Source organism: Rhamphochromis longiceps, linkage group LG18, assembly GCF_057381845.1.
Source record: "Rhamphochromis longiceps isolate RC_006_pf linkage group LG18, R_longiceps_female_GT1.1, whole genome shotgun sequence".
Taxonomy (NCBI): domain Eukaryota; kingdom Metazoa; phylum Chordata; class Actinopteri; order Cichliformes; family Cichlidae; genus Rhamphochromis; species Rhamphochromis longiceps.
In genome coordinates, this window is record NC_140574.1 from 23708052 (window position 1) to 23733027 (window position 24976).

The following is a 24976-nucleotide window of genomic DNA, read 5'->3' on the forward strand; positions in this document are numbered from 1 at the left end:
AGCGACATGGGTTACTGGCCAGTTATTCCGTAAAACATTTCACGTTTTACGGGAGATAATGGTTATGTTTAATGACCGGAAAGTGCGCTAGAATTGCGCTCACATGTATTTGTACTTGTTAAACATCGACAATTTCTCATTGGCTCCAGGAAGTTTAAGAAAGAAAAAAAAAACAGTATTGCATTTTGTTTATTTTTTCCATGGTGGTAGTATGGGTGGTCTTGTTCTACCCTGTCCTGCAGAGTCAACTTCAATTTTATTTTCCAAACTAAACCGAATCGCCTCTCAACAGGAGTTTCCGCCTCAAACCACAGGGAACGTTTTGCATAGAGTTGTTCAGTCTGGGGCAAGTCCAAATGTACACAGGCTGAACGTTTGCACACTCCCACAGCGCTCCCGCCCCACTCTCACTCACACACACACTCACACATCTGTACAGCAGACTGCCCACCCTTCACATTCCTGCGCCTGGACGGTTTTGCAGTCCACTGCTTTTAAATGAAAATATAACTTCAGGTACCATAGAAAGGGGGAAATAAACTCACTAGGTTTCAGTTTTTGGTTTTGCAGAAAGGTATACACAAGCAAACAAAACAGAAGCAGCAGATTTAAGTCATAAAACTATATTTATAAATAAAAAGACATTTTCCTTGATAAAAGAGTAGTGTGAAAGTCATGGTAAGAATTTTTTTTTCCCACTATACATTATCACAAGACAGTCTGAAGATTCGCTGGTTAGCAGATGAAAATGTAGTTGTGCCGTATAAAAACGACTCTGGAAACTGGATGCTCATATTAAGCATTAAAAAGAAACTAGTTGTGACCAGCTACAAATATAATAAAACAAATGCATTCTCAAAGTATGGACTGTAATTCTCTTGCACTACATACATTTCTTTCTTTCTTTCTCTCTTAAGTCAAGCAAATACTTTAAAAGTCTGAATAAGGTTAACAGTTAGTGTTCATTTCAGCTTCTTTCAGTCATTCTTTTTTTCTTGTTAGAGGTCAGCAAGTGGGGGGAAAAAAAAAAAAAACAGGAAGAGGGAAGAGGCTTCAGTCTCTCTCAGTTTTGACGTGGACAGGGGTGGGGGAGGACAGAGAACATTAGATAAGGAACCCAGAGGAGGGAGGGAAGAGTGAAAAGAAGAACAAATGAAAAACATCCATGTGGAAAAGCACTGAGTCATCTTCCCCAGCTGACCATTTCCACTGCCTCCCTCCCTTCTTCTGCTCTTTGTCCTTGCTAAAACTCTTCCCCACCATGGAGCGGAAACTGAGAAAGGCGCTTTGGTTCCATCTGGAGCAGGGGGGGGGGGGGTGTTTCTTCACTGAAGAAAGTATGACCACTACAACTACTAAGAAAAAGTACAAGAGAGGAGGAGCATTTTCTCTCAGCATACACAACAGGGTGGTTTCCATTTCTGCCTTTAGGTCTCTATAACCAGTGTCACATCACATCAACAAAGAATTCTCCGGCGTTGCCCACTGCCATTCGCAGAGACTGCCGTGACGCAGTGAGCTCAGGGGGCACCGAGGCAAGCTCTCTGCCTGGTGGGGCACCAGGTGCAGCTGTAGAAAGATGTGGTGGCTGAGGGGGCAGGCCAGGGGGGCCGTACACAAGACCAGGCCCATAGGCTATAGAGTGGGAGTTGGCACTGCGGTGGCTCACAGAGCTGCGGACGCTTCGTTCACTAGGGGGAGCCACTGAGCGCTCACTTGGTGCCCGGTGGCTCCTGATGTCTGATTCGCTGCCACTGCCACCGGATTTTCGGCCCTCATTCTTGCTACAGTTAGAACCGCTGCTCCCTGTGAACAGAAAAAAAGAGCAAAATTATTATGCAAGTGAGATGTATGTTTAAAAAAAATAAAAATCACATCTTTTTCTAATTGGGTGCCAATGACATCACGAAGGCAGCGCTGACCCAGTTTGCAGGAGACTCTTGGGAGAGCTGCATGACTAATGCTGACATAGTCTAGGAGCATTCAGGCCAAACAGTTTAGCTATTCCTGAAGGCAGTCACAGGTCTTTATTTTATTATCCCACTCAGACTGCTTAATTTTAGGGCAAGTTCCTGAGAGTGATTAATTTAAACCAAAACAGCTCATCTGATTAAAAAGAAACTTGATGTGGAGGATGCTTTGGTCCAATGCATGTCATCAAATCCAAAAACATAGGAAAGTATTCATGTCAGCTTAATTTTGTGTCTACTAAAGAGCGCGAGAGAGAGGTATAGGATGTTACCCTGTCTTAGCACAAACACTGGAAGAATGGGGGGGAAAAATCTCTTCTCCACCAGAAATATTAAAGCAAACCCAAACCCCAACACTTTGTCTTTTACATTCTGCATCCTGCTAGTTTGTGCACTACTCACCCGTGCATTTAAGTTAAATGAGTACAGAGCATCTAAGATGTTGTCTCAGTGGGCCCAGCTGTTGTTGGTTAGTAAATATCTCCAGTGTGTAAGGAAACTGCACCTTAAACCACAATGTCTGCCTCTTGGCCAGGACTCCCTTGCAAAAGAGGTTTTTAATCTCAATGGGACTTTTCCTGGTTAAATAAAGGTTAATAATAAAAAATCTAGTTCCACACACATTAAACACAGAAACCCCAACATCTGAAGACTTTGGGGGTGATGGAAAGAGTCCTTTTTCACTACTCACAGAGCTAGGCTGTGTCCTTCAAGTTTTTGAAGTCAGCTTATTAAAACATACACTGTTCCTATAAGTGAATTCAAAGTGTGGAGGTAAAACTCCACACCTCATACTGCTCAACAGCGTAAACTAAATGTAAAACACTGCAGAGATGTTGTAATATCACTTAATATATCCCTTTCACACAGAATCTGTCTACAGGCTTATAAAGTCTTTCAGTGAACTCTTTCACAAAAAAGCAGCTATAGCAAGCCCTAATGAACCTCAGCAGCAATGGCTGGTTACCTTCTTGTGAGCTCTGCATCTTTGTAGAAGCATAGTTGTTAAAGGTTTTAGGGAAACCGTGTGCTACTGACATGAATCTTGATTTTTCTTTGAGGAGAAACTGCAAAATTAACATTGTAATTTTATATGAAGTGCTTGAAATTTATCTGTTGAGGACTTAATTAAACTGCACTAACCACTGTGCTGGCTCCCTGCGCTACCAGCTCCTGGTCCACCATGGAAGGGCTGCGGCAGATCGTAAGGGTGTGGAATAGGGAACTGGTAGGGCAGGGCCATGGGCCAAGGGGCTGACCCAGGATGGGGCAGAGGGGGGAGGGTGTCCTGATCTGAGGCACCACCGCTGGATCCATCATGATCATGCAGAGACAAGTGGGTCATGTCTGAGGGAAAGAGAAGACAACTCCGTTAGATTTTCAAGTCGCATCCCACTTAAACTTTGGCGAAACTTGCTGTTACTGCTCACGCTCTAAGCAGATCAGTGAGCTCAAAGTCCACTTACTGCCACAGAGGTCTCCAAAGACATAGTAGCACTGTTCAGAGAAGGTGATCTTATTGACTGTGTGTCGGATGTACCCAGCCTTCAGCAAATTGCTGGCATATTTACGAGCTTCACGGCGATCTGTGAATCCTTCCACATGATGGAAGAGCCAGTCCACCACATCAGAACCTGAAGCACATGTTTTAGAAATCAAATCGTGAGGCTACAGCTTCACTGATCATATTTAAAACTTTTTTGACAACTTTACATAAATCTGATGGTGGTTAATTTATCTATACTTCAATTTAACATTGATTTTTGTTGAGCTCTGGTAACCTGGTAATACACCTTGGTATAATAAAGGCAATTCGATCTCATGCTGAATGTTTCTCAGTTGTTGGAATTTAAACTTTTTTTTTTCCAAAATGTAAAAAAAAAAAAAAGTAAAAAACAACTGAATTAATCGAAGCAGTATTTAGGTATTGCTTTGGCATCAGTGAAACACTCAATCTAAAAGCTGAGAAGATCTGTGTATGTGTGCGTAATTTTTAAAAAGCCCAGTCAAGCTCGCTTTGACAGACGTACCAATAAAGGCATTAGCGATGGTTATCTTGAGCCACATCCTGTCTCGCACCTCCAGACCTGACTCTGGGCAGGCCATGGCCTTAGCAACCGTTGCCATGTCACTGTGAATCGAGAGGTGGAAGTCATCGAATCCTAGGAAAGATGACATGAGCAAGTTAACATGTGGGTGGTGTTAAATCTTTTAAATCAGAAATTGAAACATTTTGGTTTAAGGAGGTTCGGCTCCATCAAGTATAAAACTGTTGAGCCACATTGTGTTTTGTTTCCAAAACATTTAAAATTAAAGAACTATTGAGTGCTGTTTTCTGGGGTTAAAGAAAAAAAAAAAATGTTGGCCTGTTTTGGAATTTGCCTCAAAAATATTTGGTTTCCTGTGGTCTCGGCTGTTATTTGACCCCGTTCTGTTCTAATCGTGAATCAAGACTGGATTTGACTGGATCTTTGTTTGAAGTGGACTGCAACTGACTTGGATTTGATAAATCCCCCAGATGAGCCAGACCACAGTGAATTACATGTCCTCCCTAGAACATTAATGTATCTTACATATAATCTCACTGAGTTTCAGTCCATTCTCAGACCAGCTATCATGACTAAGCGTCACAGTGTCCCTTCTCATCTGCCTCCATTTCAATAGACTTTTCATTTCTTCTTTAATAAAAAAAAAAAAAAAATCCCTTCACAATACATTGTGGATATGTAATAAGATAAAGGGCATAAATATTTTCTATTAAGTGAATTATAGACATGTAACTAATAGGTAAAAGGCAAGTTAAACAATGTTTCAAGAGAAAAGGAAATTTTTCTCCCAAAAGAAAAGGCATCGCAAAACTTCCAAAGATTAAAGGAGACACGAAAGTTGTGAGTTATGGCTCTATTTGGACACGAGCAGATGGTAGCTGAGGCTGAACACAGCAAAAGCTGGAACAGATAATAGTCACAGGAATGTAGTGAGAGGGAAGGGCCGCACTTAACACGGAGACTTACTAACAGAGGTTTGGTGGTCACAAGGAGGGAGAGCTGAATGTTCCAAGCGGTATGACAAACCTGGAGTTATTTTCTTCCTCAAATGCTCAAATGTATTTATTTTTAACAAGTAGGCTATAAAGAGGTACCAGGAAACAAAGGAGAAAACTAAAAAAAAGAGGAACAAAAGAGTAAAAAGAGGTACATTAAAAACTCAAAAGGTGGTACAGTTTAAATGTGGAGACCATGTGGGATGAGGATGAAAGTTGCTTTGGATAAAAGTGCACTGATGACAAGCTCCAACGGGCAGCTTCGGGGGGTGATGTGACTCACGTTCAGTCTCAGGGATCGAGCTGCTGATTGAGGAGCTGGTGGAGGTGACTGTGCTCATGGAAGGGCTCATGCCATATGGAGGGTACACCCCAGTCATGGCTGCCGTGTGAGACACCCATGCAGCGGGGTCGATAGGCCGGATTGGCTCACCTGTTAAAGAGAGGGAAAGCAGCTGAAATTAATGAGGTTATTACAAAATCTTTCAAGTAAAAAATAAAAAATGTGTCACTGCGTATAGTTATTGCAGAGGAACCACTCACTCCTGGGCAGAGCAAAGCAGCTCCGAGGGTTTGGGTCCCAGCACTTTGCAACTGTCAGAGTAATGGGGCTGGTAAAAAAGACACATAGACAGTTAATTATTGGTCTTTTTGCACTCCTGTGTTATAGATGCTGCTTTTGTATTCGCTTACCCCGGCTTGTGCACTATGTCTCTTAGTACTCGAACAGCATCATCATTGCTCATGTTCTCAAAGTTTATATCGTTCACCTAGATCAATAAAAACAGAAAAATATCCCAATGAGATGCCAAGTTAGAACTAATGTGGAACTAATACTTTAAAGGAAGCGCTCAGATAGTTCAAAGGCAAAGAGACTGAGCTGGTTTGGACATGTGAAGTGAGGTAGTGGGTATATTTAGAGCAGGATGCTGAAGACAGAGCTGTCGTGGACGTAAGAGAGGAAATGCAGGTGGATTGGATCACAAAAGAGGATACAGTGGACAGGAAGGAATTCTTCAGTGTGCTTGAAAGATATATAAAGAGAGATAAAGCAATATGGCATTAAGAAGTAGCCCCAGAACTACATTTTTTCCTATAAACAGAAATATGAAAATTTCACAGCCCCACAGCGATTCCAGTTCTACTGCAGAAAGACATCAATATGGGGTCCCAAATAAGCAATTTTCCTGGGAAGTATATTTTACAGTACGATAAGATTGGATTAAACGAAAATGTGTATACGAAGAGTAAAAAAAAGCGATGACATTACAGCCAACTGCATCTGTGACACATGCACAAGAACAGAAACCCTTGACATCATTCATTTCAGTAAAAGTGCTGGTCTCAGTTACAACGTGTACATCCACTCACACTATGTGTCTAAATTCCAGATATTCAACTGTAAACTGTTTTCATTTTGTGTGCATCAGTCTCCTACTTAAGACACAAACACACACCTGCAGCAGCATATCCCCGGGCTCTATGCGTCCATCTGCAGCCACAGCTCCTCCCTTCATGATGGAGCCGATGTAGATTCCTCCATCACCTCTCTCATTACTCTGACCCACAATACTGATGCCCAAGAAGTTATACTTTTCTGTGAGGTGGGGAGGAACAGAGTATATTCAAAGAAATGAAGTATTATCAACTTCATATGCTCGCTGAACAAACATCTAACTCCTGTGTGTGTGCAAATCACCTACCCATGTTGAGAGTCACAGTGATGATGTTCAGCGACATGGTGGAGTCTGTGATGCTGCTGAATGACGAAGACTGAAGAATGAAATAAGGACAAGAATTATGAGGAATGCAAAAAAAATACATTAAGAGCAGAATCATGACTTATAACATGAAAGATAATTTTAGGTAACTTTGGTTGAGTTATTGTCCTTTACAACTAAGAGTGTTCTCACCCTGTCCATATTGGAAGCCTTGGGTTTCCTTCGCCGGCGTCGATGTCGTCTCATTAGACGAGAAGAGCTCTGCTCAGTGGAGCTACTAAACCTGAAGAGGAGGGGGGAAAAAAAAAAAAAAAAAAAAAAAAAAAAACACGATTTAAAATTAAATAAATAATAACTAAATAACAGATGCAGATCAAATTGTCTCATAGGAGTCTTTGAAAGTAGCCACGATCTAATCTTTGAAGTTTCTGGATATAAACTTCCCCATTATAAGCAAATATCTCAAATTTTCTACATACTAATCTTCACCAGTGTACCAATATTTAGTTATAATATTGCTGCAACAATTGAGGCTCTGATGTCCATCCGTTTATGACCACAGTGTACCCATTTCCAACAGGAAAGTGTGCCCATGCCACAAACCTTAAATCATCTCAAATTGGTTTCTTGAACATGGTCATGGGTTCAATGTACTTAAATGATCTCAACAGTCACCAAATCTCAATCCAACAGAGCCCCTTTGGGATGCGGTGGAATGGAAGATTCATATCATATCATGCGCAGTCGACAAATCTGCAGCATCTGTGTGATGCAACATGAGCCACTATTGCTGAGGAATGTTTCCAGCACTGTGCTGTGCCACAAAAAATAAAGGTAGTTCTAAAGGTAAGCAAGAGTCCAAATGGGTAGTAGCAAGGTATACCTAACAAAGTGGCCAACAAGTGTATGTGCTTCAGACACAAAGAATACTTCCAATTGAAATACATTACTTACAGTCATGCTGCCTCATAGAAATTTGTTTCTATGAACATGAATAAACAGATAGCTTCATCGTGACCATTTCAAGTTTGTTACCAGGGCTCAAATACTCCAGTCTACAGTAAGAATAAATAACCCACTGCTGTTTAATTTTACCATATAAATTTAGTAATCAAACGCTAACCATACTACTACCTACTTAAAAGAAAGGCATTTGCAAAACTGCTGAAGCCTCATTGATCCATCAGTACTGGTCTTGTCCCAATCTTGTCCACTTCTGGACAGAGGTTTTCCATACCCTGTCCAGGATTCTCAGTGTGACGCTGGTGCCTGACCCCCTTCTTGCTTTGTTTGGCATCAGTGGGAATGAGATGCCTCTACCGGCCTCTAAAACACAGGCGCTATCATTCTGTTCCCTGTTGGCCAGGAGGGCAATTCTACTGAGGTGGCGGGGACGCTGCACCCCCCACTAACAAACAGTGGTTATATGACCTCATGTCTAAAACTGGAAAAAAATAACACACTCCAAAACTCTACTAGATAATTTCAAAGCATGTGCAGTTCTTTCCTTGATGCATTTCAAAATCTATAAGAATCTTTCAGGTGCATTTACTTTTGTCTGTGTGCAACTCCCTCATGTCAGGTGAACAGGTCTAGGGCAGTGACCTGGGTGGGAATTAATGGGATTATTTTGCAGGGACTATGTTATCTGGGGGACAAAAAAAAATGTTCTTTATTTTACCTTTTTTTTTTTTTTACCTTAAGTGTATGGGCTAATTGCCCCAAATGAACAAATCATCCGTAATCCTTCTATTCTCAGAACCTTTTTTATATGCATAAAGGAAAAACGCTTAATAAAAAGACATTGTTTAAAGGGAAGCCATTTGAAAGCCAGAAGGAAAACAGTTCTACAAGTCAGAATGAGCTTTAACTATAAGACAGCATCGAACTACATTTGAAGGTTACAACATAGTCAACAAAAAACAAAACAAAAAAAACTGATTTCTTTCTGCGTCAGAATCCCCCCCAAATACGTAAGAGGTTTTTAATCCAGCTCTTTTGAAGCTGATTAAACGGGAAAAACATCCCGTCAGATGCCTAAAGACTGAGACCAGCAGAGTCTCTGCAGTGGGCTGCAAGGATTACCGCTGGAGCAGAACCCTGAGGTTACCACAAAAACCAGCACACAATTAGACAGTACTAATCTTTGCCATAAACCATCAACTATAACTCCACATGCATTCCTGAAGCCAAATGCATTTCTTCTTTTTGCAACAAACCAGCTCAACAGCTATATAACACATCTGACCTGCTGGTTGCATCGTCATCATCTGAATCAAAGCAGGAAGTGGACTCCAGCTCGCTGCTCATGAAGGACGAGCAGCTGTCGTACTCGGGGCCTCCGCGTCCCATACCCCGCGATGAGTACCCGTTCTGCCTCCCACCTGCAGCAGGTTTTTAAATTAAAAACTTAAGCTAGAAAAATAAAACAATCAAAGGATACTGCATGTCTAAAGTCAATCACGCTACACTTACTTTTTACCAACAAGATAACTGTTATTCATAAGTTGTGAAATACATGGAAACAACACTGATACGTGCAATGAAAAACAAGAATAAGCAGCAAGTTTCTTTCTGACCATGGTCATTAGTGTGTTTCCGTCGCGGCCTCTCCCTCTCTCTCCTCTGAGACACCATGGAGCCGGTCTCTGTGTCATTGTCCAGGCTGTCCCGACCACTTGCTGCTTTCCCACTTCAGACAAGAGAGCGAGTGTTAAAGAGAGACAGAGTTACAAAACATCATGATCAGGGCATTTGAGCTTATTCAGCAGCCACTAAAACTAATGTTTATTTTAAAAGAGCTTTATAAGAATCAAATTGCTGGCTACTCTGGTTCACTGTGGTTAAGAAAGCGATCTGTACCTGAATATTTGGAAAGAATTGCAGATGTTGGGTTGATGGATTTTCAGTGTGGTGATAAAAAAAAAAGTCTCTTTTTTTAACACTTTACTTGCAGACATAGCATATTTCTTTAGATAGAAATATTTATATAAAAAAACAAACAAAAAAACAACAACTAGTAACCAGGGCAGAAACGGCCCTAACCAATCTGGCGCCCTAGGCAAGATTTTAGGTGGCGCCCCCTTACATCAGCAGTGTAGTGTAATGTTGTAACAAATAATATTTCTATTAAATAAGCTTTACTTTGCATTTTAATTAACGTGGGATTATTTTTTGTATTTAGAAATAATAGTACCAACTTTTTTTTTTTTTTTCTTCAACATTTGTGGCACTGGCGTGGCGCCCCCTGATGGACGGCGCCCTTAGCATTTGCCTATACGGCCTATGCCACGGGCCGGCCCTGAACCAGGGGCTTAAGCATGATCATAATAGCCTACGGATAAATGCCTGCAAGAATTAAGCTAGATTTTCTTTCCTCCAGGGCAGTCACAAGATATCACTTTTTTGATTTAATTTGCCCTTTCCTGTTACTGTTCTTATTTGGCAATAGGGCTGCCACAAACATTATTTTGATAGTCGACTAGTCACCGATTACTTTCACGGCTCTAGTGAGCCTTGCCCCCGACTAGCTATCGAGCTAGTGGGTAACAGACGTCTCCGAAAACATTGGAGCGCTTTTGAAAATATGTGGTGTCTTGATAAACTGAGCAGATATTTGAGGTTTACACAGCTACATTCTCGCCTGAAAATATGTTAAACGTTTATTTTGTGACCCAGAAAGAATAATAAGAGTAATATTAAACTAACTAGTTGCCGCCATTGTTGAAAACTGAGCTGTGCCGCGCTATGAATTCTGGGACACCGCTTCTTCTTCGGGGTTTAACGGCAGCTGGCATCCTTGTATATGCAGTGCTGCCATCTTCTGTTTCAGTCCGTTATTACACTCTTAAATCCTACTACTTATTCCTGCGTCTTTTGTGATCCTACAAAGCTTCAAACGACGTGTCGACTATTAAATTAGTCGTCGACGATTTTGAAAGTCGACGTAATCGTGACTAGTCGACTAATCGTGGCAGCCCTATTTGGCAACACAGAAGAACTCATTCAAGACACTCAAAAAACACACAGACACACACTAAGCACAATATATTTCATTCTCATTCACAGAAAAACAAAATATAAAGTATCAAAGTCCACAAAGTCTCGTTTGAGTTCACTGACTGGTAGGAAGGGGGTCTCGAGTCTCCAATGCCCCCGGTCCTCTCCAGAGGTGGTGTCGGCTCTAAACTATCCGCCACCGAGCCTGCGTCCGTGTGCGCGCCGTCTCCAGAGACCAACTGTCAACAGACAAAGAGTCGGGTCGTTCAGGGGGATGAGTATCTCTCAGAGAGAAGAATTTACAGAAAGACACAGAATGAGTGAGCAGCAGACCTTCATTCACATCCACATTCAAAGGCTATACACGGTGTGTCATGTTTTACTCTAACTTCCTAAAAGTATGACACAAACATTTCAAAATCTCCTGCAGAAAGGGACTACAGTCTCTTGCTAAAATTCAGACTTAATCTGCCTCCTACTAGTTTCCTACTGAGAGAGCAAAGCTCTACAAAAGCAGCTGTGAATTCAGCAAGTTGAAAAAGAAAGAGCCCAAGCCAAGACTTGTGGTTTGTGTACCTGACAGTGTTGCCTAAGTTACCAAATTGTAGGGGGAAAAATGGTCTCCAACAGACCAGAACTAATGTTTTCTCAGAAATTAAATTACCGGTATGCATTTATTTCCACTTTTACCACATGCTAGTGTTTGTTAGCTTGAGACAACAAAACAATATAACTTAAATCCTGCTGTGGTTTTTGTGGAATCTTGGAAGTCATCCATATCAGAAATGAAGCATGTATTTGCATGCAAAAACAAGTTTCAACGATGACATGAGACCAGTGTGAAACTGTAGCCATCAACAGCAACCTGTGGTGCTGAAAAAGTTCAGATTCAGCAGCTGCTGACCTCAATCTTAAGGATCCAATGTAAAAAAAATATATTTTTTTAAAAATCAGGTTCAATTTCATTGTATGCACAGCCATTATGCACTTGAGAAATCTCTTTCGTTCAGTGCATGTTTATTAGAAATCAAGCTGTAACATCTAAACTAAATTACAGCAACAAAGTGAGTGTGAAGATGTTGGAAAGATAAATATGTTGTGCTGAAACAGGGCATCAGTATATCAAATCAAATCACCTGTACTGTCATAATAATTCAGCTATATTACTATGTGGCAAGATAGCTAAAATTAGTCTTCTGCTCTTAATCACAATCACAAGAGTCTACTTTGGTGTGCACTAAAGGGAGCTACAGAACAGGAGATACAGGGTGCTGGCTTGTTGTGATGAAATGATGTGCAGCCAGCCAGGCCTCTGGACCCCAGAGAATAATCAATCAGCTCACTGAAACAACAGACGAACAGCGGAGACAAACAAATGGACATACTCTAACAAAAATAACATTTGACTGTATGTGGAACATTGCAACAACCCTCAAGAGATAACAAACACTTTGGAGCAAACGCACACAAAGGAGAACTGGCTTTTAAACACATTAAACTAAACCTCCGCGCAGTCTAATGAAAACGACCACAACAAAGAGACGCATTAGGACGAGCACGCTGGAATATACGCTCCAGAATGGAGCAATAACGCCATGTTGATGATGCTCGAATAATTAAAACCACACTGTAGAAATTAAGCGAGTGCTTTAGCCTTTCACATCACGACACAGAGCAGTCTTTCTCTTTGCTTTATTCTCTCCTCCCTGTGAGATTCAATCTTCTTGTTAGATGACCTGCAGTGAGGCCCTTTGTTATGGAGTATTTTCCGGCTATCCTGTGATTTCACTTGCTCTTAATCCAATTTCAATGTCGAGAAGAGAGGAAGGGAGGCCGTGCACGAGCGCCAGATGTCTCGAGTGTTGTGGAGACAGGAGTATTATTGCTTAGAGGCTTTAAATAAGAAACTGCATGTAAGTACATGTATGTGCTACATGTGCCAATTAACCTGTGTGCTTAAAAAAAAATTATATTTTACAGTGAAAAAGACAAGGTTTAGGAAAAGCAGTGTATGTATACTGCTCTGAGGATCGTTATGTGATGATGATATTATCACACAGATGTGCAGTGCCTCCCCCTACGCTTGAGTATGACTGGGGTAAGTGCCCAACAGATGGGAATCATTGTTACACATTCATGTACGCCACTTAACCACACAAGTTATCGCACACAAGCAAACAGCAAAAAATAAATAAATAAATGTTATTGCAGCGTGTATTTTGGACCTACCCATGACACCACACGTCCATTGAAGCAGGGCAGCTTAGCATTGTCATCAGATATTTCTTCCTTTACCACCCTGTAAAGAGAACAAGGCTTTGTTTCACTCAAACATTACCAACACAAAAGCACTCCCTGGGCAATAAAACATGAGGGTGCATTTAGAGGAAGTGGAGCTGGACAATATATTCCACCAAGCAGGACAGACACTGACAACTGGGGACAGTTGTACACATTAAGAATCAATGACAATGTTCAATATAACCAAATGTTTGAGACTACTGGCACACGCACAGAAAACTAGTCAAAAGATGGCTCACTTGTCCATTTCATATATAGAAGTAAGCCTTAATGCGTTACAGACTGGTGCAAATACATTAACAAAAGGCATGTGTAAATGTAACCATGTGAATTTCATGCAAACCCTCCCATTCATTCAGTCCTGCTTGCAAGGATCAGATGGCAGGCAGATCTTAACAACACCTTGTTACACAATGAAGAGGACAAATAAGGCATGTATCTAACAAGCGCCTCAGAGTATTGGAGATGTCAAGATTAGCCGGGTCTTTGACAGGGAGAACACTGATGGTCAGTGAGGCTTTCCTGGTAAAGATCACAGGCTCCAAACCAGTCTAACAAGTTCCTAAAACACCACCAGTCTAGACTTTAAGGCTTCAACAGTTAATTTAGTGCATGCACCTCCACTCTTGAAACAACACAAACAGCTGCGGATCCTTTCAAAACTCGTCCTTCCTATCTAGGTTGTTGCCCCACCCTTGTTTGAGTTTAGCCAGAAAAACTTTGGCAACCTGGCTCGAGTTTAAAAAAAAACAAAACAAAAAAGTACATTTCTCCCTTTTATTTAACTCTGAAGAAGGTAAAGTGTGGAGGACCATAAAACGTCTACTTTTCTGGCCATGTTTTAACACAAAGGGACACGCTCATAAAGCTGCCAGAGTGATGAACAGGGCATTCCTGTGTCCAACTTTGCATTCCTTAGGCTAATAGACAACAACAGCAGGGGCCTTCTGGTCTCACTCACTCACCAAGTGTCCGGTTAGATCCATTCATTAGCCTGCTAGCATAAGCGTTTCATACATTAGGCAGCAACTGACAGCTGTAACGTCAGTAACTAGTTAGTAACAGTATGAATTGCTCCTTGTTTCATTTAGTCTTCAATAAGTTTAAATGCGATTAAAGGCGTTCTCTTAGTGTTCGTGAAACTGGAAATGACCAAACTTGGTAAGACAGTACAGCATAAGCTAAGCACGAGCAATGTAAACAAACGGGGTCGGGACGCTGAACAGACCTGCTAACGATGCGACCTGGACGCTAGCAGCTAACAAAGGAACGGCAAAGCAAACAGCTAGCTGATGACTGAAAGACAGGTAACCTTAGAAGTGATGACAAGCCAGCTCCACGAGGTAACAAATATGTTACAGTTAATCTGAATGGACTGAGGTTAAGCAGTCCATGCCGATTCCACGTTAAACACAATGAACCTTTTAACAGTTACCCGAAGTCATCGTCCATAGATTTGAAGAAGAATTTGTAATTTGGTTTCTTGAGGACATTTTTGAAGTCTGCCAGCGTGACTTTGTCCGCCGGCACCGACAGTTTCACCAGATATGGTGTCTCCTGGTCGTCGAGGTGGTAGATAATTTTGGTCTCCCCCATCTCGGACTGCGGCTAAGGCAAGGCAGACTGGTTGCATCAAGCCAAGGGCCTGGCAGGCTCCCTCTCGGGCCCCGACTCCCCGTGGCGCTGGCGGCTGCGGCTTTGCCGTGGTCCACCCGGCTCTCTCTGGCTGACCGACCCGTTCCGTAGTGCCCGGTTCTGCCTTTTTTTCCCCCTTTCTTTTTTCTTCACGGCAGCTTGCTAACGTTACGCCTGACTCTCTATTACAAAAACACCTTGCTGTTCCACAAAGCGTCCAAACACCACCCCAGGACTGAATTGCTTTAGTTTCCGTTTGTGTAAAACGTACAATATATCACAAAAACCTTAGAAATACGTGAGGAAAAACAGTTTCAAAGCGGTGCAAAAATAAACAATCTCAGAAGGGTCCGTACTCCCTTCTCGCTAGCTGCTCGGCTTTACTTTGTTGCACACGAAACTGCATAAAATCGTCCAAGCCTGTCTCGGAGGAGCGCCCTCCGCAGGTGAGGAGGAGAGTGACAGCTTTTCGAGGACAGCTGGGGCAATTTAACGGCTCCCATATTGCTCTGGTAAGGCCATTAAACGGCCTTTAGCAGTTTTGAAGCCCCACAGACCCACAGTTATATGATGGTATACTTACACAGAGCTTCAATATGTTTATACTCCAATTTACAGCTGAAACCTTTATATGGATTGCAAAGAATAAGACCATCATTGTCAGTTATCATTTTACTTTCTTAGAATTTGGATCTTAATCACTCTAAAATTAAAAATCTCAGCTGTGACACGATAGACAAATGTAAAATTCCACTTTACATTTTAAATCTGCAAGGAGGAGGTTGGGGGGGTGCAAGGATGTAGGGCTTCCCATCATACAGCAGAGAACTGGCATGGAGGGAGAGGTTTTGAAATCAAACGACTCCTTCCACATTTTTATTTGTGTTTTAATTTTGCTGACCTCTTGTAATTGCTATCATAGCACCACTCAGACTGAGAAGAAGTCCAATCAGAGTGATTGAAAGGCAGAGTGATTTGTTTTTCCCACATCAGCAGGTCAAATAACTTAATTTATGACTGTGGATCATGGTTAACCTTCTTCACTTTATTATATGGTCACTGATCACACTTTAGACAGGTTTTATAGCACATGAACTTGTAGACAGGTGTTACTGACATTGATGTATTTAAGCACAAAGCCGTAGTTAATGTGGTTAGTAACATCTGTGTTTACCTGCTATTCCAGATAGAAATGTGTCTTATTACTTTGAGGTGTGCAGTGAAATTTTACACACAAACACATCTACACTTTTAGATAGCATACATCTGGCTGAAGGATAACATACTTTTATAGTCCTTTCTATACAGATGCATTGCATTTTGATAGAACAAATGCTGTAAATTGCATCTTTATAAATGTAACTGTCGAAATATTCCATCTTTACTTTTACTACTTATCAAAATGTCATAAATAACAAAGCAAGATATCAAGTATCAAACACTGCCTTTTAAAAACTGAATTATGAACACAGAAAAGCACAATGTGGAAAGTGTCTGATTGGCAACAGCTGACTTTTTTGGCATGACAATGGCAAACACACTGTCAATGCAGTCAAAGCAACATGACAGTTTAAAAAGTCTGAAGCTACAGTTAAAGTACTATGAGATAAAAGTACTCTTTATGGGGAATAAATGATATCTTTTCATACTAATATTGCACCTTGTGCATGTGGAGCAAGTTTTAACTGCTTTCTGAGATGCCAGTTATTGTGTCAATACTCAGAAAACAACCTAAAAGAATGCACTTAAGTGCACTGCAGTAAAAGTGTTTTTGTTTTTTAACATGTTTACGAGCATAAAGTCGTTTAACCTGTCCAAAACAGTTAGAAGATGCACAATGGGCCTTTCTCATACAGAGAGTAACAACTTGAATCTTAGTAAAGGCTGCATATTAGTCGAGTCTGACTTACTGCCACACCTACATGGTGCAACAGAGACACTATTAATGTTAATTACACAAATGCTGCTGGTGCCAAAAGACGTTTGTAGGTTTTCCTGTTTTTTTAAAAGCAGGTCTGTTTTTCTGACAATTACAAGACTTGCATCACTGGAATTTTCTAAATAATTATGCATTATTATGCTGTTTATTATGCAGCGATGCATGTTTCTGTGTAATTTATACAGCTGGCAGTAGAATGGGAGGATGGCATGGGTCAGGCCAGCGAGAGGAAGAGGCTATGATATCCTAAGTTGAAAGCGGAGGTGGAACAGTGAGGTTGGAGAGCAATAGTTTGCACAGTGGAGATTAACAAACTACAAGTCTAGTCTGTTTCTGTTACTGTACTGGAGCATCTGTAACCCACATAATTTCCTTAGGGATTAATAAAGTATGCTGATTCTGATATAACCACCAAAACTCCTTAAAAAGTTAGAGATGCGTGGCCAAGCCGTACACCACACCATCTCAGGAATTGCTCAGTGCTGCAGTAAGTGGCTGCAGATGATGAGCAAAGACCCCAGCTGGACCCTGACACACTCAATGCTGCTGAGGAACTTATTATTGTTTCATTATTAAAAGCTACATTTGTTAGTTTTTGCGATAACTATCAAGAGTAAGACGCTCTTTTGTCAAATGTGAATATGTACAGAAACCAGTTTATTGGACTGAATGAATGTTCACTTCCACAACAGAAAAAAAGAAAAACAAAAAGCAAAGAGTAATAAAATACAGCCCAGTGGACAGTTTTTCTGAAATTCTCAAACAATAAATGGTTTACAAAATGAGGGAGTCTGTCTACCTTTCTTCTGTGGATAAAACATCAGTGATATCATGATCTGCCACTCAAACACTGCAGTAGGCAGATATGACAATATAACATTTTTACGGACAAATACAAAAGAAAAAAAAAGTGGGGAAAAGGGATTTGGTCTCTCTTTTTCTTTTAAATATGCTCTATAGAGTGCTTGGGAGCAGACTGTTGGCAGGTCTCAATCAATCATCGAGAAAGTCATCATCAAGGTTAACATCTGTGGTGTCAATGTCATCCAGCTCCATGTTGTCCAGGTCCACCTCGAGCTCATCCAGAGTCTAGGACAGAGAGACGCGTACAAAAAAGGAAAATCCTTTTTTAAACAATGTTCCAGCTGAATTTTCATTCGATTTCACTTCATCAACTAAGAACAGTATGTGCTACAAGTTGTTCTGTATGAATAAAACCTAAGTCATCACTTCCACACTAGAAGAGGGATTGATTGTGACCGCATAATAAATCAAAAATAAGGAGCAAAAGTCTTCACCTTATCTTTCTGTGAGAATTCATAGATTTCAGCCTCTTTCTCTTTCTCCACTGCTGCAGGCGGAGCAGGCTCAGGCTGTGAAGGTGTCACTGCAGCAATGGGAGCTGCTGCCTCCTCTTCATCTTGTGTCTGCTAAAAAAGTGAATTAAATAAGGGAATTTTAAATTGTACTTGCCACTAATTTCTCCAGCTTCTATTCATTTTTACAGCCTACAGAAGCTACAGAACAATGAACAGTAATCAGGATAATACAAAAGTACTGAGATATTGATACTCTATGCAAACCTTAGAGACAGGAGGTAGGAAGGTTCCTTTGGGCTCGTATCCCTGGGCCTCTTCAAGAATGTTTCTGTCTTCATTGGGCTGAAAATGTCAAATACAAATTCAGAAGTGCTGCCATATTAGCGATAACACAGTTAATTTACCCAAAACTAAGCATCTTTTTTACTTAAGTCATCAAGGACTTTCAGTGAGTACTTTAATCACTGTCTCCTCACTGCATAATTTAAGTATTTTAACCAAAGTCATTCAGCTTACTGTAACAAGTGGATAGTCTTTAGCAGGCCTAGTGGTTCCCAAGCAGGTTTCTCTCAGGTAGTGTTCAGCTGCAAAGGCTTCTTTCAGCCCGGGGAACAGATTCTCATACTCTGTAGGGTCTGCTAGGGATTCAGCCGCCTACAATGAAGATGCAGGTCATGACCAAGAACAGATACCTAGACTGATGCTGATTGAGTTTAACAACTAAAACAAAAATCTCAAAGACGTAACTAACCTTCTGGTTGACCTTGGCCAGATTCTCCCTCCATAATTTGACCACGCGGGACACCTGGCTGGGTAGGTAAGTGCGAGCCAGGAAGGCAGCTTCAGGTAGTCTGTTTGTTCTGATCAGAAGCTCCAAACACTGATCCAGTCTGTGGAGAAAGCACAGCAGCAAGGCATGAATTACCCTGGTAGCCTCATTTTCAGTGTGAACAACAGCATGGTTCTATTCCACAATTCGCCCCTGCAGGCTTGTACATCTCACACTTACTTTCCCTGAAGGAAGTAGGTCATGAAGGCTACATTGTTTTTGCCGTCCCTTTCTGCTCCTTCAGCCAGCTTGCCCACCATGACAGCATTACCGGAGGCTGTAGCAAGGAGGAGCAGGCCACCGTAATCCTGGGCATGGTGCAGGCACTCTTGGGCCAGGCCAAACTGGCACTTACTGATAGCCAGCTCTGCTAGCTGCTTCCACTTCTGCTCTGACTGTAGAGAACAGAGTAAAAAATATCAGAAATGTACTGGACAGAAAACCTGATCCATTGTGACATCAAATTACAATTTAGGTCAAGCCTTTGATATAGAGTTTGCATTTGCTTCTGTGTCCTTACCTCTGCTTCTACAGCCAGCTGGTAAGCAATCTTCAACTCTCCCAGCTGCAAGGCTAACTCAAACCTGTGCTCAGGGTCTGTGGACACTGCCAGGGCCTGCTGCTTGAAACCCTGATGAGCCAAAGAAATTGAAACCTTAACCATATTCACAACTCAAAAGACAACCATTAAAATAACCTCTAATAGACCAGTTTTCTACAGCTCATGTTTAAAGTCCAGTTGTGTTTCAAGCTGAATGAATTGCCTTTGCTAACCTGTTTCTCCAGGAAGTGTGCCACCCTGGTCCTCTGCTCTTTAGGGATAGTGGGTAGCACCTTGTCAGCCATTCCAAAGTCCCGTCTCATTACAGCAGTCTGGTACTCCAGGACGGAGACCAGCAGGGAGTAGCTGACGATATTGAGCTCCTTGTCTCCCAGATACAGACGGTCATCTTTAGGTATGTAACCCAGTAGGTACATGGTCCTGCAGAAAAGGAAGTAGGTGTGAAAAAGCACCAAGGCTAATTTTAGAGGCCACTTATTCTTTTTGTAGATTACATATTTACTGTAATCATCTGCTGAGTTTCTGCACTGCTGGACTGTGTTTCTAATAAAGTCGGGAGAGCAATTCTATTCAACTCGAGCCTAAATAGTCTGTATTCTTACCTGTCCAAATGTGCAATTGTGACAATCTCTCCTCCAACGTAATAGTTGAGTCTGTTTACAGAGCTGGTGTAGATGAAGCAGTCTCCAACCCAGAGCCCAGTCTTGACAATCTCCTGGATCTCTCCCTGGACCTGAACATGTCATAACAGGTCAAATATATTTCTTAGATCAAGTATTACATTATGCTAAGCTATTCTAAACACTGACTTCCAACAAAGGATGTGAATGCACTCACATCCACACACCTACCTCAAAGGCATCTTCAATACCATCCTCTGTCACTCCCTCGTTGTTCTCTTGGGAGGCAGCGACTTTATCTGCCAGGTAGCGCAGGATGAAGAAGGACTCCTCTGTGGCAATGCAGACCAGTTCACCAGAGTCTGACCAGAAGATCTGAAAAATATGAGAAAAAAGAAAGAAAAAGGTAACCCTACTAGAATTACTGGACAACAGCTTCTGACAATCACTCACTAACTTATTTATATAGGCCAGTGCTAAAAATAAGGTTAGAGAAGCACAAAAGTAATTTGTGGTGACTTCAATTAAAAATGCACAGAGTTTCCAGACTGATAAACAGGGACCAGGACTGAGAACAAATATCTAACTCAGTAGAAGAAAGCCAGTCTTACATGCTTGGGCTGGATCTCAATGCGGCGGATTAACTCTGTGTTCTCCCAGTCGTAAAATGCCAGGCCGTTCACCGACCTCACCCCAAGCAAGAAACCTCCATAGATACCTGTAGAGCAGAAATACAGGGAAAACGTCTGGTGAGAAAGACAGCCAACATACTTCCACTTCCAGTACCACAAATCCATCAGAAGCTAAGATTTCATTACCTTCAGCTCCAAAGTCGGGCTTAAACGATTTCTTTTCTTTGAAGTTTTTAAAGATTTTGACGACACTGCTGCTTTCTCTGATGGCATATCTTTAACAAAGAAATACAGATGTTATTCAATAAGAGAGTAGCAAAGGATTAGGGCAAAGTTACACTCAAGTTACGTTTTAAAATGTTCACTTACTCAGAAGAATCGTGTGCCCACACAAACTCCTGTGCTGAACCAAAGCTCTTGTTTCTCAGTGCCATAGCGGTGTAGATGATGTACTCTCCATCTCCACACACCACAACAAACCTGGTAAATGGAAAAACTGCAAATGAAGCTCCTCTGATAGAAATGTTATTATAAAATGACCAGAAACAAACATCTGTGATGCTCATTTCTGTGGATTTATAAAAAAAAGAAAAGGGCTGGACCAAGTGCATGTCTACCTTCCATTAGGGTTGTGCTGGATGGTTTGAGGGTAAATCTCACAGCTGCCCATGTCTTTGACAGCCAAAGGTAGCCTCTCTCCATCCTTGATTTCGGCATCACCCATGGCCTTCAGGTTGGCCTGCTGTATTTCACTGTGTTTGGCCCAAATGATTTTGCCACTGGTGTCCATAGACATGGCTGGCTCCTCCCGACCCACCTATCCAGGAGTGGATGACGGAAAAAGAAGATAGATTGGAAGAGGATGAAAATAGATTTAAGTTTTGAACACATAATTCATTTACAAAACATGATAACCTTGATAAAATCCAGCTATAAATTAATAAATTTCAAATTCATAGTGAGTCTTTGTCTTCTTCCTTTCCCTCACTTTGATAATGATGCTGCCTTCATCGTAGCCCAGCGCCACATTGTTGGAGCCCCTGAGACCCGACACACACCACACTCGCTCCATGCCATAGTTCAGTGTGCTCTCAAGGCGGTAAGTGCTCGAGTGCCAGATACGCACGGTCCCTGTAGAGGGAGAGAGAACACAGTGTGAAAAGCAATAATTAATGAGATGGCAAAAGATGCATTTTGTGGGTGCACAGGTGAGGATGAGTGGGATTCCTGCTCACCATCCTCTGATCCAGTAATGATGATGGGCAGCTCTGGGTGGAAACTGACGCAAGAGACATTTTGGGCGTGGCCCTCCAGAGTTTGAACGCAGGTTTTGTTCTACAACACACAGCGACAAATGGGTGAAACACTCACATGCACACAATGCTAAACCAACTCTTACCGCAGTAGCACAAGTAAATAATCACAACATTAGGAAAATCAAGTGAAATTCTCCTACCTGGTAGTCCCAGATCTTGACTTGGCGATCATCAGCCCCAGATATCAGGTAGGGCTTGTCTCCTCCACTGTAGTAATCAATACAATTTACTCCTTTCTCATGACCTTCCAAAGTGAAATTGGGAGATGAAGAGCCAAGCTGCCACACCTGTAAGAACCCCAAGAACATGACTACAAATACTTCATGAACTTTTAACTACATATGTGTAATTTATAGTCATTAAGGAACCTACAATAGTGTATGACCCACAGTTCACAATCCACGGTGCAGATATACTATTCCTCCAGAACTCTCCAAAACATTTAGCTCCTAGGACTAATTTCCAGAAACCTTGAAGTGAAGTAAATATTGCTGTGGGATTTCACTATAGTATAAAATCTGAAAAGCAGACACTGGCCTGATGACATTTTAAAAAGAAAAAGCTATTTTACCACATAATTTCTGTGCACCATCACAAAATAATAAACATTTTACCTTAAATGCTGACAAGTTGATTTTTTTTTAAGAGTATAAGCTCAAATTCCAACCGGATACCCTTGTCTGCATAAATGCTTAAAAGATCATGAACCTTCTCAAGTCTTACCACGGGAAACAGGACTCAGCTTTAGCAGAAGCAGAAGTGAGAAAATACAAAGCAAGAGGCTCCTACCTTAATTGTTCTGTCCAAGGAAGCACTGGCAAACTGATTGTTGTCCTTGGGGTTGATGACAATCTGCATAACATAATGAGTGTGACCCTCAAACACCTGGCTGCATGACCACTTCTTCTCCCAGTCCCAAAGCTTGATCAACATGTCATCTGCAATGACACAAAAACACAGTCATGCATAAAGACAAGTCTTCATAGTATGATCTGTGGAGCATGTGTATGCAGAATGCCACAGATTTCCAAAAAACTAAATGAAGAAAGAAATCATGAGTTTACTAGCGTACCGCTGCTGGTGAGGATGTATGGCTGGGTTGGATGGACAGCAATGCAACGAATGTAGTCGGAGTGTGCCTCAAACATGTGGACTCGCTCCAAGGTGTTGTAGTTGAACACACGGATCTGCATGTCATCCTACACAGGGATAATAAAAAAGCTGAGTTACTACTTGAAAACACATCATTTTAAGATTTTAACAACATTGGAAAACAAGATATGATCATGTGACTCCCTCAAAAACTTAGTGCACATAACATCTGAAAGATAACAATATCCTTAAAAAAATCATGTCATTAGTTTTTAAAAGTATTACTTAAAAGTTACTATTTGGCACTTCTGTTGTTTTTACTAGATGCAGGTGGATGTCTCCCTAGTGACCTGGTAGTTGACTATTTGAGTGGCAGACCACAGCATGTGTGGGATCAGGTAGGGTGATGAGGAACTATGCTGTGGCGGCAACTTTGTTACATAGTGTGAGCAGAACAATCTGTATCTTAATGTGACAAAAACTATGGAGCTAGTTGGGGAGGATTGGAACACTGATGATTCGTATTTCTATACATGAGATCTGGGCAGACACAGGGAATGACCACAATAACAAAAAACTGAACTTCAATAAAAATACAGAAGACCCCCTACAGTAAGTGCTAGAGGAATATCTACTTTCTGAAATGACTGAGCTCTTTTAATATCTTCTGGATGATGCACAATATTCTCTGGTGGCCAGTGGCATTCTCTATTCTGTTGTGTTTGATGGGGCATTAAGCTGATCCACAGGACCAGAAATGTTGGTGATTTGGAACTTGATACTCTGAAAGCAGTTTTTCAGAAAAGAGGATGCTATCTAAGTTATCGAGAATACTGGTCAGTCTTTTAACCCCATCCATGACAGTCACAAGAGCATGTTTTCATTTGCCATGTCTTGTTTATAATATCCATAACATTTTAAACTTTTTGGAGTATTTCATTTAACATACAGCACCTTTGAATTTGTCAGATTTTTTTTTCTGAGCTGTGATCCCAACAGAAATAAGTAAATATTACTCACCGCTCCTGTGATGACCCAGTTCTTCCTTGCCACAAATTTAGAAGCTCTGACAGGCAGGTCGCAAACTTCGAAAGTCTTGACAAGAGTCTGAAAAGAGAGCCGGCTTATAGTTTGCAACATATGGATGCGACACATCAGTGATCATCTATATGGATGTGAAGTCAGCAGTCTTTTTTATATAAGCAATTTGGCACGACTGTCACACTGGCTTCGTACCTGAGTTTCATGGTTCCAAACACAGACGCTGCCGTTGTACAGACTAGCCAGCATCCATGGCTCAGTTGGGTGAAGGTCCACACTCTTCACCCGGTCTGACCTGGCTGTCAGCCTCCGCTTAATGTCCAGCCTCAGAGGCTGAAAAGACGGAAAGAGATCAGTGTTTCCGAGCGCTGTTACAGGTGTTATATTGAACTTAAAGTGTATCTTAAAAACAATGAAGCTTCAAACAACAACTGGTAGCAAAACCAAAGCATCGATTAGCAGATAGCATTCAACTCAATATATTTCGTTTAATCAAGATAAATCTGTAACTGTGCATCCGTTAGTAATAACTGCGCAACTAACTCAACACAAATGTACCCACATGCTAACACTGGAAAAAAAAAGCTTAGGTTGGAAATCCTAAAAGGCCGTAAGCTACAAGCTCTCGTGCTAACTCAAGCTAATTAGCCGCTAAGCTAGCTGCAAGATATTATTATTTGACATTGATTCACGGCTCTTTTTAAAACAAATAAGTTGGTATGTATACAAACAAAAACACACTCTGGGATGTTTAAAATGCCTCCTACCATGTTTTGTCCCCGTGTTGTCACAATAAAATCAGAGAAATGTGTTGCGAACAGTTTCAATCGGGGTCCAAATGTTGCGTTTTTCCAGTGAACAGCCTAGTGGACACTGACGTGGAACTTCCTGAAACGCAATCTCGCGTGAGTTGAGCCGTGCAAGTGCTGACGTGACAACATCCGTGAGCTTTGCTGC

At 41.4% G+C, this 24976-nt stretch overlaps 2 protein-coding genes across 3 annotated transcripts; both read right to left on the bottom strand.

Moving 5' to 3' along the window:
- Positions 1-754: 754 nt before the first annotated feature.
- Positions 755-15079, bottom strand: LOC146648310 (segment polarity protein dishevelled homolog DVL-3-like). Its single transcript, XM_085389421.1, has 15 exons — positions 14470-15079; positions 12963-13032; positions 10857-10972; positions 9314-9426; positions 8983-9118; positions 6927-7017; positions 6717-6786; positions 6471-6610; positions 5707-5783; positions 5557-5624; positions 5297-5446; positions 4001-4132; positions 3437-3604; positions 3114-3317; positions 755-1806 (listed from the first exon to the last, which is right to left on the bottom strand). The coding sequence occupies exons 1-15, from the start codon at positions 14628-14630 to the stop codon at positions 1448-1450; spliced, it is 2055 nt and encodes a 684-aa protein (XP_085245547.1). The 5' UTR covers positions 14631-15079; the 3' UTR covers positions 755-1447.
- A 2165-nt stretch (positions 15080-17244) lies between these two features.
- On the bottom strand, positions 17245-24944 carry copb2 (COPI coat complex subunit beta 2). 2 transcript variants are annotated; one of them, XM_085389181.1, is made up of 22 exons: positions 24787-24944; positions 24215-24352; positions 23999-24085; positions 22959-23085; positions 22676-22824; positions 22027-22173; positions 21806-21905; positions 21559-21701; positions 21188-21387; positions 20940-21050; positions 20757-20845; positions 20550-20656; positions 20170-20313; positions 19921-20051; positions 19531-19738; positions 19277-19387; positions 18937-19151; positions 18679-18817; positions 18444-18581; positions 18192-18269; positions 17907-18035; positions 17245-17697 (listed from the first exon to the last, which is right to left on the bottom strand). In XM_085389181.1, exons 1-22 carry the CDS (start codon positions 24787-24789, stop codon positions 17602-17604), a joined length of 2790 nt encoding a protein of 929 aa, XP_085245307.1. In that variant the 5' UTR covers positions 24790-24944; the 3' UTR covers positions 17245-17601. The 2 variants fall into 2 exon arrangements, with proteins under 2 accessions (XP_085245307.1, XP_085245306.1); XM_085389180.1 differs by having other exon boundaries at positions 17907-18038.
- Between the last annotated feature and the right edge of the window lie 32 nt (positions 24945-24976).